This window comes from Macaca nemestrina, chromosome 5 (genome assembly GCF_043159975.1).
Source record: "Macaca nemestrina isolate mMacNem1 chromosome 5, mMacNem.hap1, whole genome shotgun sequence".
NCBI lineage: Eukaryota > Metazoa > Chordata > Mammalia > Primates > Cercopithecidae > Macaca > Macaca nemestrina.
Genome location: NC_092129.1, coordinates 147,505,130 through 147,523,926, shown reverse-complemented (window position 1 = coordinate 147,523,926; position 18,797 = coordinate 147,505,130). Strand labels below are relative to the sequence as shown.

The 18,797-nt window shown below is 51.9% G+C and overlaps 2 protein-coding genes across 8 annotated transcripts in view; both read left to right on the top strand.

Annotated features, from left to right (window-relative positions):
* Positions 1-8,362, top strand: part of LOC105474498 (zinc finger protein 76) — a 36,144-nt gene extending 27,782 nt beyond the window's left edge. For 3 of the 6 annotated variants that reach the window (XM_011729200.3, XM_011729199.2, XM_011729202.2), the window contains 10 exons: positions 68-267; positions 2,684-2,800; positions 3,059-3,134; positions 3,694-3,819; positions 3,974-4,153; positions 4,970-5,203; positions 5,297-5,460; positions 6,157-6,321; positions 6,838-6,951; positions 7,523-8,362. In XM_011729200.3, the coding sequence (XP_011727502.1) occupies positions 68-267; positions 2,684-2,800; positions 3,059-3,134; positions 3,694-3,819; positions 3,974-4,153; positions 4,970-5,203; positions 5,297-5,460; positions 6,157-6,321; positions 6,838-6,951; positions 7,523-7,627 (1,481 nt within the window). In that variant the 3' untranslated portion in view covers positions 7,628-8,362. The remainder of the gene's footprint in view (positions 1-67; positions 268-2,683; positions 2,801-3,058; positions 3,135-3,693; positions 3,820-3,973; positions 4,154-4,969; positions 5,204-5,296; positions 5,461-6,156; positions 6,322-6,837; positions 6,952-7,522) is intronic. The other 3 variants (XM_011729204.2, XM_011729205.2, XM_011729201.2) reach the window with 2 other exon arrangements.
* A 126-nt stretch (positions 8,363-8,488) lies between these two features.
* The window catches only part of LOC105474497 (DEF6 guanine nucleotide exchange factor), a 30,014-nt gene continuing 19,705 nt past the window's right edge, over positions 8,489-18,797 (top strand). For both annotated transcript variants that reach the window (XM_011729198.3, XM_011729197.3), the window contains exon 1: positions 8,489-10,302. In XM_011729198.3, coding sequence (XP_011727500.2) covers positions 9,946-10,302 — 357 coding nt within the window. In that variant the 5' untranslated portion in view covers positions 8,489-9,945. The remainder of the gene's footprint in view (positions 10,303-18,797) is intronic.

Below are 18,797 nucleotides of genomic sequence, written 5' to 3'. Positions count from 1 at the left end.
AAGGTAGGGTCCCAGCTGTATCTCTTCCCCTTGTGTGGCATCAGGGCTAACCGCGTGTTCCCTGCAGAAGGCTATGACCCCAGCACCCTGGAAGCCGTCCAGCTGGAAGATGGCTCCACTGCCTACATTCATCACCCTGTGGCTGTGCCATCGGAGAGCACCATCCTGGCCGTACAGACAGAGGTGGGCTTGGAGGACCTGGCAGCAGAGGATGATGAGGGCTTCAGTGCAGACACAGTGGTGGCCCTAGAGCAGTATGCCAGCAAGGTGAGCATGCAGAGCCTGACACAGTCTGTCACTCTCTAGACAACGGGGCCTTGCCTGTGCACTGCCTCTTGGCCCTGCCAGAACTTCGCCTCTTAAGAGGATAAGGGCAGCCCTGTGCTTGGGCACCATGTGGGATATTCCCTTTGCCCCTCCACCCCAGCTCCCCCAACTCACCTGTCACACATCGTTGTCTAGGGCATGCAACACAGCCTGGCCTGGCTGCTGACAGCTGTTTATGCTCACTTTTGTTTACGCTGTCTCTGCAGAGGGAAGGCTGCCATAAGAAACAGTGACATCCTTATGCTGGGGAGTTAGGCATAGCTTCACTTTGGCTGCTGTACTAATCCTCTGCACTAGCTGGGAAAGCCCTGCCAGTGCCTTGTATGAGCTTTCTAGTCCACTGAGGTAATTGTATTTATTTCTTCTCTGTGACTCACTTAGTCATTTGGAAAATTAACCTCAGTGAGCTATGACAAGGGCATGTGCAACAGAACAGCTGGGATTCCTGGATTATGAGGCCCACACAGTAGCTCAGCTGGAAAGGATAAGGGTCCTGGCTCTGCAAATACCAGTTAGTCCAAGTTCTTTCTGCCGGAACCATGGTCTTGCCTGTGGGGAAAAGTGTACAGAGATCTCTGAGCTTTCCAAACCAGGGTGTTCCCTTCCTGGAATGACTGCAGAGCCTCAGGCTGAATGTACCAGGGCTTCCCGCACGTTCCTTCCTTCCAGCAGTTTTACGCGAAGATGGGGGAAGTTTTTTATTTATAACGAAACCAGTGTGGCTGAATGGTGGAGGAAAAAAGGAAGTCCTTATGTCTTTTCAAAATGAAGCACAGGCTAGGTGCAGAGGCTCACACCTGTAATCCCAGCACTTTGGGAGGCTGAGGCAGGTGGATCGCTTGAGTCCAGTCTGGGCAACATGGTGAAACCTCATCTCTACAAAAAAAATACAAAAACAAATTAGCTGGGCATGGTGGTGCCCACCTGTGGTCCCAGCTACTGGGAAGCAGAGGCGGGCGGATCACGAGGCGGTGATTGCAGTGAGCTGAGATTGTCCCACTGCACTCCAGCCTGGGCAACAGAGGGGGACCCTATCAAAAAAAAAAAAAAAAAGCAGCAGCAGCAGCACAAAATTTTACAGCAGGCTGCGTTCACTCCCACCCCAGTTCCCTGAGGTATATTTTAGAGACCAAATGTGAGATTCGATGTTGATGTAAAGAGAAGTGGATTTTATTTAACTCATGAGCCCTGAGATCTGTGCTTGCTCTACCGCTACCTAGTCCAAACTTGGGTCAGTCCCTCTCCCAGACCTCAGCTTATTCCTAATATGATAAGATGGGACAAGATGATCTCAGAGGTCACTTTTATCCCCGATGTTCCTTGATTCCCGTGATTACCCCAGGAGCTAGTGAGACATGGAATGAAATCCAAGTGCCTGTGTGGGTTAGCCCGCCAAGCAGGTCTGGCCACCTCTGACCCTACCCTTTACCCAGAAGCTGCTTAAGTGTCTATGAAACTCGCAGCTGCTTGAGCCCCTGAGCTGGAGCCTAACTAGACAGACCTTGCCATGAATTTGGCGTTACCCCTGTGTCCCCTGCTCACCGTGACTTGCAGAGTTCAGTTTCAGGAGCTCCTGGAAAGACCAGAGTGTGATTCTGAAACATTCCAGAAAGAAAGACTAAGGAACAGTCCCACCAGGACCCTGCCCCGGCAAGCAAAAGAGCAATAAGAGCTCTTTGCATCCAGGGGCTGGTGTGAGATGGGTGGTTTTAGCAATATCCCCAGAAGAGGAGACAAAAGGGGAGGACTTGTCAGCTGGGTGCTGTCATTAGAGCTGACATTTCTGGTGGGAACTGCAGCACTCCCCTGGGTGCTTCTGGTCGTGGCCACCTCACTCTAGGCCCCATGTCCTATCAGATGAACCTGGGTGAGCTCATCTCCACAGCAAGCCCCCTTGTTTATGTACTTTTTAAGCACTAGTTTCATGCCAGGAGTAAGGGGACCCCTCCCATCAGAAGATGGAGGTCTTGAGAGTTGCAGGCTCCTAGGCGTGTGTGCTAAGAAGGAGGGTTTCTGGCACTTGGCCCAGTGCAAGCATGGCCATTCAGACAACCTCTCTTTCCACCTTACCTAGCTGTCTATGTGATATCCTTTCTTCAATAGCTGTCACAGCCACTATAACCTGTAGGTCTCCCTTTATCCCATCAGAGATGGGTGGTGACTCCCCATGCCCACCCTGTTTCTTCTGTAGCATGCCCCAGCATCTGTTCCTTGTCTGTCTAGGTATGTTCTTCTGCCCCAGAGGCCCCTGACAGGCTTAACCCTGCCTATTGGGTCTTAAGCTGTCAGCAGGGCCCTGTGTCCACCTTCTTCACTGGGGAGAATACATATAGGGATCTCAAGATTTTTCCCCCAGGTTCTTCATGACAGCCAGATTCCGCATAATGGAAAAGGACAGCAAGTTGGAGACAGAGCATTCCGCTGTGGCTACAAGGGCTGTGGGCGTCTCTACACCACCGCTCATCACTTAAAGGTAAGGTTGCTGGTAGACAGCCATCAGCTCTGCAGTCTTCCCTTCCAGGCTGTAATTCTACCTTTCCACTTTGATTGGAATTGGTCCCTGCCCTCAAGTTGCTGGAGGGAAGAAATGAGGGTACACAGGAATGTCAGGACAGAGCGTTTGACACACATGAATGGTACAGGAGGGAAGAGAATCAGGGTCCTAAAGAAAACCAAAGAACCCAGGTCATACTCTTGCTCCTCTGAATTATGTGATCGCTTGTCCTCACAGGTGCATGAACGAGCTCATACAGGTGACCGTCCATACAGATGTGACTTCCCCAGCTGTGGAAAGGCCTTTGCCACAGGTAACCTGCCTGGTGGGCTGCTTCCAGTTGAGGGTGGAAGGTTCTAGTTCTGTTTGGGATCTCCGTGAAGGGAACCCAACAGCAGGCTGCTTTCCTGGAGAAACTACCGTCAGAGTACTCTGACTTGCAGGGTGCTCTCTCTGGAGGAAACCTTGTTACGGGAGTGAAAGGCAGCATGGTTCAGGCCAGCAGAAGGAGCCTGGAGGGTTGGTGGAGAGACCCAGCCTCTTGTGTCAGCTCTGATGCCAACCAGCTGTGGATTATTGGGTGGGCCATTGCATCTCTCTGGGCTTATTTTCCCCTCTGTGAAACTAGGACCTTTAGTCACGAGTTCTCTTAAGTTTCTTTCATGCTTATGTTCTGGTATGGCTCCAACTGCACCTGGAGAGGGAAGCAGGGCAGAGTGGGCTTTTCCAGCCCCTGCCCAGGCAGGGGTGGGATAGAGGCAGACATGGGTTTCTTGAGCCAAAGGAGATGGAGAGCCTGTGCATGAGGTGGATGGTGGAGGATGAGACCCCACTGGGTGCTCATCTCACCCCTCCCTGCCACATGTGGACAGGCTATGGACTGAAGAGCCACGTTCGTACCCATACTGGTGAGAAACCATACAAGTGCCCAGAGGAGCTGTGCAGCAAGGCCTTCAAGACCTCAGGAGACCTGCAGAAGCATGTCCGTACCCACACTGGTATGCTGGGCCCTGCCCGCTCCAGCCCCATTCCCTGGGCAAAAGGAATTCAGCTTGCCTTTCAGACTTAGACCTGGAGCCCGGTACCATCCCCTGCTTGCTCTGGCATGGCCCTCTTTCCCACACCCCTCCTCACATTCCACCATTTGCATAGGGGAACGCCCGTTCCGGTGCCCTTTTGAGGGCTGTGGCCGCTCCTTCACCACGTCCAACATCCGCAAGGTACATGTGCGCACCCACACAGGCGAGAGGCCCTACACCTGCCCGGAGCCCCACTGTGGCCGCGGCTTCACCAGTGCCACCAACTATAAGAATCATGTGCGCATCCACACAGGTGGGCTAGCTGGCATGCGAGGACTACCCTCGCTCAGGCCCCAACCCCTCTACTGTAGTCTTCCCATCTAAGACACATTCCCAACTCCCAGCCCAGAACCCTTCTGTGCCAGCCATTCCAGGCTGGTCTGGGGGCGGGGTTTCTCCAGAACAACTCCACTTGCAGTGAGCAGTTCCTCCATTTCCAGTTAGATCCAATCTGAAAGGTATTGCCAGTCCTCTCTGGGGTCCCTCAGCTCTCTACCACCCCTCTACACCCACCCTGAACTCTCCAACTCTGACTGAGCTCCTGAAAAGAGGCCAGGGTCAGGAATGGTGGGGAAGAAGCAGAGTGAACTGTCGCCTTCAACTCTTCACCTTATCCGCCGTCCATGACTCCTGTGTATCCTCACCCTCCCCAGTGTTGTGTGCCCTCGTCCAGCTTTCCGTGTTGTCTCTCAGCATGTGTGTCCCCTCTTTCCCATCACAACTGATACTTCAGTCATCCTTGCCTCTTGCCTCTGCTGTTCACCACTCTCACCCTCCCACCCTCAACCTTATAAGCCCCAGTGCCCCCACCAGCCCCTTCACTAGCCCCAGCCTTGCCCTGTCCCCCATTTCCTTTCCACCTTGTCTCTGGATTCAGTGGTTCAACACTCTTGTCCTCTCTGTGTTCCACTGGCCATCTTCCCCAACCCTGTCCATTCAGAGTCTCAGGTCTCAGTCCCTCTCCCTCCCTCTGGCTCTCCTTTCACCAACCCTGTCCCTGACCCCTGTCCCCTTAGTTTCCCCCTTGCCAGCCCCAGTTCCCACCCCCCTCACAGCCCAGTGTCCCCAGGGGAGAAGCCATACGTTTGCACGGTGCCAGGCTGCGGGAAACGCTTCACCGAGTACTCGAGCTTGTATAAGCACCACGTGGTGCACACACACTGCAAGCCCTACACCTGCAGCACCTGCGGCAAGACCTACCGGCAGACCTCCACCTTGGCCATGCACAAGCGCAGCGCCCACGGTGAGCTGGAGGCCACGGAGGAGAGCGAGCAGGCCCTCTATGAGCAGCAGCAGCTTGAGGGTAAGGGGAGTGGGCAGGGAGTGAGAGTGGGGACAAGCCAGGCCTCCCCATGGCATCTGGTAGCAGGTGTCAGCCTTGGCTCTCCTCTCCCAGCCGCCTCTGCAGCCGAGGAGAGCCCGCCACCCAAACGACCCCGGATAGCTTACCTTTCGGAGGTGAAGGAAGAGAGTGATGACATCCCAGCCCAAGTGGCCATGGTGACCGAAGAAGATGGGGCCCCCCAGGTGGCTCTGATCACTCAGGATGGTGCCCAGCAGGTACAGGCCCTGGAGTACAGAGGTGCCACACTAGCTGGCACTCTCCACTCTCTCTGGGGACTCTGGGAGCCTTGAAGTTCTGACAGCCCCACTGCCACCCAGCTTCCTGTTTCAGTTTTATAGACCTCGGAGGCTGAGGCTGAGGGGACCATATCTTGTAGCGCAACCTCTTCTCCTGTGCTTCCAGCTCAGTCTCTGGGGCTTCTGGAGCACAGTTAGTAGTTTCTCTTTTTACTTGGAGGCTGACAGGTCCTGTTCATCTGAACAGGACATGGGATGTCATTCTCGAGAGAGGCATGTGCGTATAGCAGCCAGAACATGATATGGGGTCTGAAAGCTGGGCTCTGGTCCTACCAGTGTACTAGCCAGCTGCATAACCTAACCATACTCTTGTTAGAAAGTGCATCTGTGCTTTCTAGAGTTGTTAGGACACAATCAGGTGGCGACCCTGAGCTACATACAACAGGGCCCAGAGGCAAAATGGTGATAAATAGAAGTAGGCAGTGGAATTCTTCTAGTGTGGCCTCTCTTTGCAGCCTTGGACCCATTTTGTTTGCCTGTCACCCATCCCTTCCACCACTGTGACATGAAACTAATAAGCTGAACTTGTCTGGGAGAGCAGGTATATCTTCCTTAGGGACTTTCAGACAACCCTCCACTGACACTGCCAGCTCATCTTCCCCCTCCTGTTGGCAGGTCAGCCTGTCCCCGGAAGACCTCCAGGCCCTGGGGAGTGCCATCAGTATGGTCACCCAGCACAGCAGCACCACTCTCACCATCCCCAGTCATGATGCCGACCTGGCCACATCTGGCACACATACAGTCACCATGGTCAGCGCCGATGGCACCCAGACGCAGCCCGTATGACCAGGGGGTTTGCTTGGGGTTTCTTATTTTGTCATTCCTTTCCATGGGGTGGGCATTAAAGTGCACTCTAAACTAGTCAAGCTTTCTTACCAGGACAAAGATTCCCCACAGTTCCTGGGCCATGAGCAGCTCTCATCTTTAAAAGCAGTTGAATGGAGGTTAAGAGACACTTTATACATCTCAATTCAACCCTGACTTGTTTTGCAACCTTAGGCAAATCACTTTTCCATGGACTTCTGTCCATCTTCAAGTGAGAGGATTAAAATATCTCTGGAATTTTTTACAGCTCTGTCCTGTGATTCAAAATCCCTAAATTAAATTGGGCTCTAAGTTGGGAGGAAACCCAGCCTTACTCAGATCTGAGCCTCAGGCTAATTAATCTGACCCATATGGTTTTATCCATTCTCTTCTGGGTTGTTCCCAGCACCGTAATTGGAGGGATGTTTGTTTGGATTGTGGGGAGGGAGAGTATACTGCGGGTGGAATGGAAGACCTCCTTTTGCCTTTTAGGTCACAATCATTACCTCTGGGGCTGTGGTGGCTGAGGACTCAGGTGTAGCATCTCTTCGTCATCAACAGGTGGCACTGTTGGCCACAGCCAACGGAACGCACATTGCAGTGCAAGTGAGTAGAGATCTGGGAGGAAAGGGCATCCCACGGCCAGAGAAGGCAACAAGGAATAAAGGGGAATTAGATGAGGATCTTGAAGAGAAGGGTATCTGACTCAAAAAGAGCCCATTTCAGAGGACAGATCCCTTTCCTCCTGCATCCATGCATCTGTCTCAGGCTCGCTCTTGGCTGAGGCAGAATGTTGAAGCCTCTTCTGGCCTTCAGGATAACTCCGATGGCAGTCTACCTGTGGTCCAAGTCTTTCATCTCTTTGTGTCTCTATTTCTTCATCTGGAAATTGAGGAGGCTGAAGTAGATGATCACCACGGTTCTCTTCAGCCAGTCCTTCCTCCGTGAGCAAGCTGGTCTCTCTGACCCTGACTATTCCAGGGCCCCCTGGCCATGCCTAGCCTAATAGGACTCTTCATCCGTGAACTTCATGTTTATTGGAGCCCTACTAAGTGCTCAGTGTGTGGCACTGGATAGATGGGGGAGAGTAAAAAAAAAAAAGTAGGCCACATACTACTAACACTGGAATCTAGCAGGGAGGATCTCACTCCTTCCTTCTGCACCCCCTTCCCCACAGCTGGAGGAACAGCAGACCTTAGAGGAGGCCATCAGTGTGGCCACCGCGGCCATGCAGCAAGGGGCCGTGACCCTGGAGACAACAGTGTCGGAGAGTGGCTGCTGAGTCCAAGAGGGCTGGGTCTCACACCATGCTGGAGGAAGTGCCATGCTGCATGGCCACTCTTGCCCCCAAGGGCCCAAGCTGTGGCTGACACATGGAAGGTGGCCACATAGGTCTCTGGGGTGAGAAGACAGCAAGAAAATGGCCTAACTGAAGGAAATGGGGACCCTGCCCAAGATGGGGGCCAGGCAGCTGGAATCAGGGGAGTGCATCATCCCCGGGAGCTGACAACAAACCAAGCTACACCAGGGTGCCCTCCTCTCAAAATCAGCTGGGCGCCCGCTCTCCTAAAGAACACCCTTCTGGCCCTCCATCTGCTCTCCTTCTCAGGTAGAGATTGGGGCTGCTATGGGAACTGGCCCTCTTAGGGGAGAGCCACAGACAGCTCTTCAGCCCAGTAGCAGCAGAGCAGGCCCTGTCCTGCCCTCCCAGCAATAACCACCTTTCTGGAGGCCAGCTGAGATGCCTGTACTTGGCACCAGGGACTTCCTGACACCACAGTCAATTAATTCCTCAGGGGCCTGTGGCTGGAGAAAAGGTGCCCAGCCCCCACCACTCCTCAGCTGCCCCCCAACCTCTCTATGGCAGAGAGGTAGGGAGTGGCCCTGTACATAGACTGCTGGGGATTGGGTTTGATTTGTTTTGTTTTTTTTTTAATTCCATTTTGATAATTTTTTTCCTGCTCTGGGTGGTGGTGGCACATGGATGAATGAGTATTTAATAAAAGTTCCAAATTTCCACCTGGGTCCTCCATCCTTTCAGCTCTAGGCCCGGGTGGCAGGGTTGGTCAAGTCAGGCTCTCAGCCCTGTCTCCCTGGCACAAACCCCACTCAGCCTTGGTGCCAGAGTGGTGGGGCTGGCCTGCCAGGGACACAGATGGGAAGGAAGCCCAGTATAAGATAAAGCCCTGAGGAGCTGCTGGTGGCTTCTTGCCCACAGCTGAGCAGGTGGGCTCCAGGGTGGCCAAACAGGACCAGGATGACCGCTGCTTCCAGGCTCTGGCTAAATCTCGGGCCTCAGGTGATTAATCTGGAGGAACTCTTTTCCTGCCTTTTCTTGTGGAATTTAGTCAGAGCCCCTCCAACCCAGCCACCCCCAAATCACACAGTCAGCTTCTCCAAGAGGGCAAAGCCCCAGGTTAGAGTGAGGCTGGGGGGCACCTTTGCCAAGTTTACTGAGGTTCAAGGAGCAGAGTCTGATGCCTCTGGAGCTGGTCTTGGCTCTATTACCCAGCTCTGTGGGTGCCCACCTAGGTATCTAGGACTGTGCTATTGGATTTCAAAGCCACAACCACGCCCCAAAAGTGAGTTGGTGAGACCAGATCAGCTTTGGTGGGAGGAAGGGATACAGGGGAAGGCACTTGATGGGAAGAAGCTCTGGGTTTGACTCTGCCTAGAAAGGAACATTGCAGGGATTAGAGGTGCCTCTTTTCCTCTCTCTGCTGTGATGGATATGCCCCAACCCCTTCCTACCTCCTAGGATTGGAACCCCCTCCTCTGATCCAGGCATCCTCTCCTAGGATGCCTAGAAAGCTCCCATTTACTCTTGCTACCAGCTCCTTGGGAAGATAGGGGCAGGGGCATGCTTCCAGGCAGGGGGTATTCCCAGAACCTTAGTTGGAGGGATGTTTATTTGGATTGGGGGGTAAGGGGAAGTGTCTCAGAATTGGCCTGAGCAGATGTTTTCAACATCTGTGATCACCATTCCTGGTGTGGGTGTGTCCCAGTCCTTTTGGACACTGGATCTGAAGAAATGGAAGCACTGACGTGGAGGGCCCTGAATCCCAAGCCTGCTGCTGCTGGGACCCCTAAAGTTGAGGTGCACCACAAGGCTCACCACTGCGTGTTTCCGAAAGTCCCTAGTGTCTTCAGGGCCTCTGAGGCTACAGTGGGCAGTGCTCAGAATACTGTTTAGAGCCAATGCTGAGGGGACAGGGAGCCAGCAAGTCAAGTGCCACATCCTGACCTGGAGAGGTGCCCTGGCCCATTTCCTTCTCCAGCTTTGTGATACTGCCTTTGTTTCCTTCCACTTGGATGGAGTCCCGCCACCGTGGTAATATTAAGTAGCACCAAAAGCTCTACCCAGAGCCTACTATGTGCTTTACATCCATTCTCAGACATTCTTACAACACGGAGGCATTTTTCCTGCTTTACCAATCAGAAAACTGCTCAAGGAGATTAAGTAACTTACCCAAGGCCTCCTATGTGTAACTAGGACTGGACCTTTAGTCTGTCTGCTTTTTTCCTCAGCAAGCTGCCTCTGGGAGCCCCAAAAGGCTCCAGAAGGCTCCAGGACTGAGGAGGCTTCTAAAAGGGCCTCACATGCCCCAGGAGCCAGGTGGATACAGAACGAGGGTTCCCACTCTCAGAGAGTTGGTCCCCAGTTCCCATGCAGGGAGTGGAGCTTCTGAGCACTGCCAGAGCAACAGGCAGGGTTCTTGCCAGCACGGAGCCTCACGGAGTGAGCAGGCAGGTGGAGCTCTCGCTCCACCGCAGCCCCTCTGCGGTCTCTGCAGCCGTTTGCATTTCCTGAAACCGGATCTTGGTGTCAGAGCCGCCCCCAGCCGGGCGGGCGCCTCAGCCATGGCCCTGCGCAAGGAACTGCTCAAGTCCATCTGGTACGCCTTTACCGCGCTGGACGTGGAGAAGAGCGGCAAAGTCTCCAAGTCCCAGCTCAAGGTGAGGGGCACCCAGGGCCCAGGGGAGGAGGGCAGATGCACCACACCAGCCCTTGCCGCCTGGGAGCCAGGTGTGGACACTGTGCCACTCCAGGGGCACCCAGCCATCCAGTGTCCCGGGCCCAGGGTGAGGGGGTTGGTCCTGGGTAACTGGGCCAACATAGCCTGGTCGATGCCGCTGCCCACCCTCCAGAGACCTAGTGAAGTATGCGCAGAAACCTTGTGCAGAACTGGGCCCCACAACTGGAGGCCAGGGGTTTCTGAGGGCCATCATGGGGTTCTGAGGGCCAGGAGCCAGGCCACATCCCAGACTCCATGTGATGAGCACACACATCTCCACAGAGTCATGCTTGGGCACGCAGTCTGCTCTTTCTTGCCGCTTCCTCCTGACTTTCAAGAGAAACAGTTAGCCAGTACTTGGCAGTCATTTCCTTTGGAGCTGAGAGAGGCATAAAGGGGCCGCCCCCAGTCCCAAACCAGTCTGGCCTGCCTAACCCTGCCCCCCAGGTGGAAAAGAGCTGCGGAGTGGGTGAGGACTGAGGACCCTATTATACTGCTACCCAGCTCACCCCCCTATCCCCTACACATACCGGGTTGGTAAACTTACCTTAGGCCTTGAGACCTCAGGTAGGGAAGGGGTGGAATCTAAGCCCAGGAAAATCCCCATCAATGATTGTCCTGAAGTCAGTCATCTGGCCTAGACAATTTCTGGAAGACTGAGGAGTTTTTCTCTCTCTTCCTCTAGTCGTCCATTAGTGCTGCCTTCCCTACCCTAGTTAGTGGGGAGGAAGCAAGGCCCTCAGCCACTAGAACCAGTGAACTCTGGGGGAAAGGAGCAAGGTAGGCCTCAGCTCTCTTGGACCTGCCATAGGGGTGCCTTCATTCACTCTGCAAGTACTTGAGTGCCCGTCGTGGGGCTCTGTGCCTGCCATGTGGCTAGGCACTAAACTCCTGGTGTCTCCCTACCCCATCCTCCAAAGGAGATGTGTGTGTCTCAAGGAAATCTCCATTCTTAATGACCGAGGTAGAGGGTGCCTGGGAGATGAATGGGACAGAATAGTTACTGTGCCCCACTACAGTTCCAACCCCCGACTTTACTGAACTTGGACGTGAGGAACTTGAATATCCCAGACTTGAATATATAGAACGAGGGTTCCCTCTCTAAGAGAGTTGGTCCCCAGTTCCCATGCAGGGAGTGGAGCTTCTGAGCACTGCCAGAGCAACTGGCAGGGTTCTTGCCTGTTGAATATCCCAGACTGGTCCTATGTTACAGTTCCTTACCTGGATTTGCGAAAATCTAATAGATGATTTCACTCCCCCAGGAAGGAGAGCCCACTACCATCTTTTGTCACCTGGGGAGAACTTCCTAACAGATTCTTCCTTACATCCTATTTAAATCTCTTGTATTGTAGATCATGTCATTTGGTTGGGTTCTCAGTATAAATGGAAAAAAGTCGATCATCCAAAATCCATTTCTGCAAACTCTGTATCCCACCCCTATCTCCCACCCTGCCCCTTTAATATCTTGCCAGACAATACCAGCCCCCGTGGCTCTTTGCTTCCAGGGTAACATTTTTCACCTCCGTATTACCTGTGGCCCCGAAACCTCTCCAGGCTCTCTCTGCCCTTCACATATGGAAGGTACAGCCTTTAACTGGCTTCCCTTTTCCTGGTGCCATCAGCCAGTAAAACTTCCTAGCTTGAGCCTCTGTCTTGCCCTCTAAAAGGGCCAGTACCCACTCCCTCACCCCCATAGGTTGCATATTTCTAGGGAAATACTTCATGGAGAGCTTGCATGCTTGAACTGTCCACTGTCTGTACCTCATCACAGCTCATATTGAGCCTAATGCCAGCAACATCTGTGGTCACACAGGATCAATGATAGAGTTCACTCCTACTTGACAGAAAAGTTGTCCTCTCTGGAAGCCTGAGCTAACAGTGGGAGTCTCAGGGGCCAAGTGGGGGTGGGGCAGAAATGGCAGGGCTCCGTTCAAGCCAATAATAGTGAATATTGGAAGGGGAGGAAGTAGTGATAGTGTCGAGGGGTGGGGATTCCAGCAAAGCAAAGGAGTAATAGAGAAGTGGTCAAAAGGCAAAGGAGGAAGCAGATGAGAGAGTTATACAAGCAGGGCCCACCTCTCCCCTGAAAAGACTTGGGGCTGAGGGAAAAGACCTTGGAGTCAATCTGGTTTTTTGTTGTTGTTTTAGAGATGAGATCTTGCTCTGTCACTCATGCTGGGTACAGTGGTGCAATCATAGCTCACTACAGCCTCAAACTCCTGGGTTCAAGCGATCTTCCTACTTCAGCCTCCTGAGTAGCCGGGACTACAGGCACGTGCCACCGTGCCTCGCTAATTTTTTTATTTTTTATTTTTTAGAGCCTGAGTCTGATTATGTTGTCCCGGCTGGTTTCAAACTTCTGGCCTCAAGTGATCCTCCGGCTTCTGCCTCCTGAGTAGCTGGAATTATAGTCTTGAGCCACCTCACTGGGCTGGTTACTAAAACCATCCCTAGCCGTAGGGTCCTGGGTTGGGACCTGGCAGGAGACCTGCACTAGCCCAGGGCAAGATGTGTCGGTGGGTGACATTTGCCACTTCTCCTCTAATGTGTTGGTAGAGGGGCTCCCAGTGGCTATCCTGGGCAAACCCATGATGAGGCCAGAGGGTAGGAGGAAGAACAGCATGTCCTCTGAGAAAAGCCCAAGGAGTGGGGTTGTTTCTCCTGGAGAAGAGAAGGCTTGAGGGAAAAAATAGATACTTCTTCCTCTCTTTGAATTCTTGAAGAAAGCACAATGGCTTCGTCCAGTTGGGTTGAGAACAGAGAAAGTAAACCAATAGGAACGGCACTCCTGCCCAGGATGGATTTAGGTTGAACACAAAACTTCCCAGGAGTTGAGGGCTGTGAGTTTTTGCAAGGTTCCCAGAACCACTTCTAAAAACATTTAAAAGGTAGCCATCCTGACAGAGGGCTGTAAAGAGGGGAGCATTTGGGAATGATGTGTGTCCTACTGACCACACCCTCTTCCCCAGGGGAGCAGTTTTGATTTCGGGACTAATGGAGGATCAGTTGATAATTTGGCCTCCTTCCCCCCTGACTATCAGGCAGTGGGGTGAAGGGTATGTAGATGGAGCAGTGTGTCTCTGGTTTGATGAGGATCTTAAGGAGGCACCAGGCCTACCACTTCCTCCTTGACTGACAGGAGCTGGGGGAAGGGAGGGAGGGTAGACAGGGTCCTTCCAGTCTCCTGCACCTCCAGCTGACATTCAGAGCATTCCTGGAGCCCAGAGTGAGACTCTTGCCCACTGAGAGTCAATGAGCTTCAGGTTTTGCCGCCTCCGGAGAGGGACAACCACCTTCTCCTTAATGGAAGAAAAGTTAAGAACAGCTCCAGTCCAAAAACCTGCTGGCTAGGATCATCAGCTTTGTCCTGACCCCTGTGTGCTACTGGTCTCTCCAAGCTAGGATTTGTGGGTAGGGAAGGGAGGATGATTTAATGATGTGCAGTGCACTTGACTCAGAACCACACAGGCTTGGATCCATACTGCTCCCCATCTGGGTGACTTTAAGCAAGTCACTGTCCGTCTTCAGTTTCTCATCTATAAACCAGGGGATTGATCACCAAGTCATCCAGCCAGCCTACAAAAATAAAGAATAAATTCTGTACCTCAAATAGGTAAAATTGGTCTGTGATGCAGCCTCTCCTTTCCCTTAACTGGGCCTCTGTCTCCTCTGACGCCCACACCCAACCCCGCCAGCCCCCTCTCAGAAGGTGGCACGGCTAATCCAAAGATTCCCACCTTTTAAAATTTCCAGTGTTACTCCATGATAGTAGTTATGCTTTTCTAGTAACTCACTAGAATACATTTGGTAACTCTTAAAAGGAGCTGTGTCTTTTTTTGTTTGTTTTTGAGACAGAGTCTTGCTCTGTCACCCAGGTTGGAGTGTAGTGGCGTGATCTTGGCTCACTGCAGCCTCCACCTCCCAGATTCAAGTGATTCTCCTGCCTCAGCCTCCCAAGTAGCTGGAATCACAGGTGCCCACACCATGCCCAGCTAATTTTTGTATTTTTAGTAGAGCCAGGATTTCACCATGTTGGCCAGGCTGGTCTTGAACTCCTGACCTCAGGTGATCCGCCTGCCTTGGCCTCCCAAAGTGCTGCGATTACAGGCATGAGCCACCGCACCTGGCTGGATCTGTGTCTTTTAAAAGGGTCACTTGGAACCTAGATTCATTTAAAGACCTTGCTGGGCACCGTGGCTCACACCTGTAATCCCAGCACTTTGGGAGGCCATGGCAAAATAATCACTTGAGTCCAGGAGTTTGAGACCAGCCCTGGCAACATAGCAAGACCCCAACTCTACAAAAAATGAAAAATTTAGGCATGATGGCGCGTGCCTATAGTCCCTGCTACTCCGGAGGCTGAGGTGGAAGGATCGCTTGAGTGGGAGAGGTCAAGGCTGCAGTGATCCGTGGTTACACCACTGCATTACAGCCTGGGCAATAGAGTGAGATTCTTTCTTTTAAAAAAAAAGAAAAAAAGTCAATTTAGGAGCGAAATCTTTCTGAAATCGTTGCTGGGTGCTTTTATGGATTCCCAAACCCTGGGGATCCTGAAGGCTGGAAACTACAGAATCAGTTCTTGCTGACTGTTGCCAGCATGGACCTGACACCCACACTTGAGTTTTTAGGATCCCCAGTCCCCACATCTGAGTTTTAGAGGATCCCTCAAGTCCCGAGAGGAGAACTACTCCCCTACATGCCTCCAGAGGAAAGAGTGAATAGATGAAGCATCTCAAATGTCAGTGACTGCCAACTCAGAGGCCAGGGGCTCCCTGGGTTTGTGGAGACTGTGGGAGTCCTCTCTGAGGAAACCCGAATGGCAGCTTGTGAAAACTACACCTGGACCCCACCCCTGGAAACTCTGAGTCAGTAGGTCTGGGCTGGGCGGGCATGTTTCAGTTTCACCAGCTCCCTGGGTGATTGTGGTGCTCAGCCAGGGCCAGTGCACTGTAGAGATCAAGAGCAGGACTTTGGAGTCAGACCTTGGGCAAGATGCTTCCTCTCTTTGAGCCTTGATTTCCTCATCTGTAAAATGAGGATAATGAGAGTGCCCTCCTCCAGGGCTGAGGATTGATAGAGATCTGCAAACAAGCTCCTGCTCACAACTCCTCCGTCACTGTCATTTCCTTTCCAGCATGACCCCTCCCCTAGTCACACCCTCTCTCCACCCCCAACCCCTACCGCACCCAGGCACAGGAAGCTGACAGTCTGAGGTCGGCCCAGCTCTCTGGAGAGAGGCCCTGAGTGTCTGGGCATTTAATTCTTCCTTGTCCTGGTATCTGACAGCTCGCAGAGGTCAGAGTCTCTGCCCTGGGCTTTTCAGAATCCAGTGGCAAAAGTGCAGGTGAGGTGCAGGTCTTAGGGACAGTACAGGATGACAGAACTAAGCTCAACTGTGCTGTTATGTGGCAGGTTCTGTCCTGGAGTGAGAGGGCATTCATAGATCCTCTCCTAGAACTCTCTTTTTAGAGAGATGAAAACTGAAGCCCAGTAAGGCTAATATGCTCAGTGGGATTTAGTCAATCTCTGGCTTTTGTATTTTGTCTGCTTCTTCCCATGAAGTGTTTAAGTTCATTCAAGAGATATTCATTGAGCATCCATTAGGTGCCAGGCCCCCTGATACCACAGTGAAAAAAACGCAAACATTTCTACCCTTGTAGTGCTGACATTCTAGTCAGAGGAGGCAGATAATAAACTAAATGAAATGTACAATATGATGAAAGATGATACATGACATGGAAGAAAATAAAGCAGAAATGGGTAGGGATCATGGAGGTCAGGCAGGATTGGGTTACAGGTTTAAATAAGGCGATCAGGCCAGGCAGGGTACCTCACACCTGTAATCTCAGCACTTTGGGAGGCTGAGGTGGGTGGATCGCTTGGGCCGAGGAATTCAAGACCAACCTGGGCACCTTGGTGAAAGCCCGTCCCTACAAAAAATACAAAAATTAGGCCCAGCACGGTGGCTCTTGACTGTAATCCCAGCACTTTGGGAGGCTGGGGTGAGTAGATCACCTGAGTCAGGAGTTCAAGACCAGCCTGGCCAATATGTTGAAACCCCGTCTCTACTAAAAATACAAAAATTAGCTGGACGTTGGTGGTGGGCACCTGTGATCCCAGCTACTCAGGAGGCTGAGGAAGGAGAATCGCTTGAACCCGGGAGGCAGAGGTTGCAGTGAGCCGAGATCATGCCACTGCACTCCAGCCTGGGCACAAGAGCAAAACTCCATCGCAAAAAAAAGAAAACACACACACACATACACACAAAAATTAGCCAGGTGTGATGGCGCACACCTACAGTTCCAGCTACTCAGGAGTCTGAGGTGGGAAGATCACCTGAGCCCAGGGGGGTCGAGGCTGCAGTGAGTTGTGATTGTGCCACTACACTCCAGCCTGGGCAACAGAGCGAGACTCAGTCTCAAAAAGTGATCAGAGGATATTCCACCTGGTCAGGGAATACACATTCCCTGAGAAGGTGACATCTAAGTAAAAACAGGGAAGAGGAAAGGGTTTGAGCCATGCAGTGACCCGGAGAGAAATATTCCAGGCTGCAGGAACAGTAAGTGCAAACGTCCTTGGGCAAGAATATGCCTGACCTGCTGGAGGAACATTAAGGAGGCAGAGTGGCTAGAGGCAAGTAAACAAGAGGGATGAGGTCAGAGAAGGTGCAGCAAGCCAGGTCACATGGGGCCTGGAGGCCTGTAGAAGGACTCGAACTTTTACTCTGAAAATTATGGGAAACCATTGGAACATTCAAGTTAGACTTTAGGAGTCAGAAAAATTCAGTGAATGGGGGACGTTGTACTACCTTTGGAGTCAAGGTTGAGATTAGACTCATTGCTGCCCTCAAGGAATGTAGAACACCCAGAAATGCTCACACAAACAGTGAACAGCAAAAGAATATTATTATAGAGCAACTTAATAGGACAAATTAGTATCTGTGGTTAATGGCACCCTTTTTCATCCCTATTGTTTTAAATTTTATTCTAAAGACAATATATGCTCCTGGTTTAAAAAAAGAAAACACACAGAAGAATACAATGTTAAAGAAGAAATTCAGGGCTGGGCTGTGGTGGCTCATACCTGTAATCCCAATACTTTAGGAAGCCGAGGCAGGAGGATCGCTTGAACCCAGGAGGGCTTCTCCTGCCTCAGCCTCCTAAAGTGTTGGGATTACAGGTATGAGCCACCATGGCCTGGGCAATATAATGGGAACTCATCCCTACAAAAAAAAAGAAATTTTTTTTTTTTTTCCCCCAGAGAGAGTATGGATTTGTCACTCAGGCTGGAGCACAGTGGCACGATCTTGGCTCACTGCAGCCATGATTTCCTGGGCTCAAGCAATCTTCCCACCTCAGCCTCCTGAGTAGCTGGGACTACAGGAGTGTGCCACCACACCCGGCTAATTTTGGTATTACAAAAAAAATTTTTTAACTTAGCTGAGCATGGTGATGCATGCCTGTAGTCCCAGTTTCTCGGGAGGTTGAAGTTGGGGGATCGCTTGAGCCTGGGAGGCAGAAGCTGCAGTGAGCAGAAATCATGACACTGCACCCCAGCTTAGACAACAGAGCGAGACCCCATCTCTAAATAAATAAACAAGAATAAAAATAAATTTATTGTAAAATTAAAACATGTTAGTGGTAAATTTTTTTTGGGGGGGGTGTGTGTGTGTGTGTGTGACAGAGTCTCACTCTGCCGCCCAGGCTGGAGTGCAGTAGCACTATCCTTCCTGGCTCACCGCAACCTCCACCTCCCAGGTTCAAGCAATTCTTCTGCCTCAGTCTCCCTGTAACGGGGATTACAACTGCCTGCCATCACACCCGGCTAATTTTTGTATTTTTAGTAAAGACGGGGTTTCGCCATGCTGGCCAGGCTGGTCTCGAACTTCTGACCTCAAGTGATCTGCCCACCTGGGCCTCCCAAAGTGCTGGGATTACAGGTGTGAGCCACCACGCCTGGCCAATTTTTTTTTTTTTTTTTTTTTTTTTTTTTTTAATTTTGAGATGGAATTTCATTCTTGTTGCCCAGGCTGGGGTACAATGGCACGATCTCGGCTCACTGCAACCTCCACCTCCCAGGTTCAAGGGATTCTCCTGCCTCAGCCTCCCAAATAGCTGGGATTACAGGCACCTGCCACAATGCCCGGCTAATTTTTTGCATTTTTTGTGGAGACGGGGTTTCAACATGTTGGCCAGGTGGGTGACCTCAGGTAAGCCACCTGCCTCTGCCTCCCAAAGTGCTGGGATTACAGGCTTGAGCCACCACACCTGGCCCCAAAAATTTTTGAAGTAAAGAAGAATATAATGTTGGCTGGGCACAGTGGCTTATGCCTGTAACCCTAGCACTTTGGTAGGCCAAGGCAGGCGGAACACCTGAGGTTAGGAGTTTGAGACCAGCCTGACCAACATGGCGAAACCCCGTCTCTACTAAAAATAC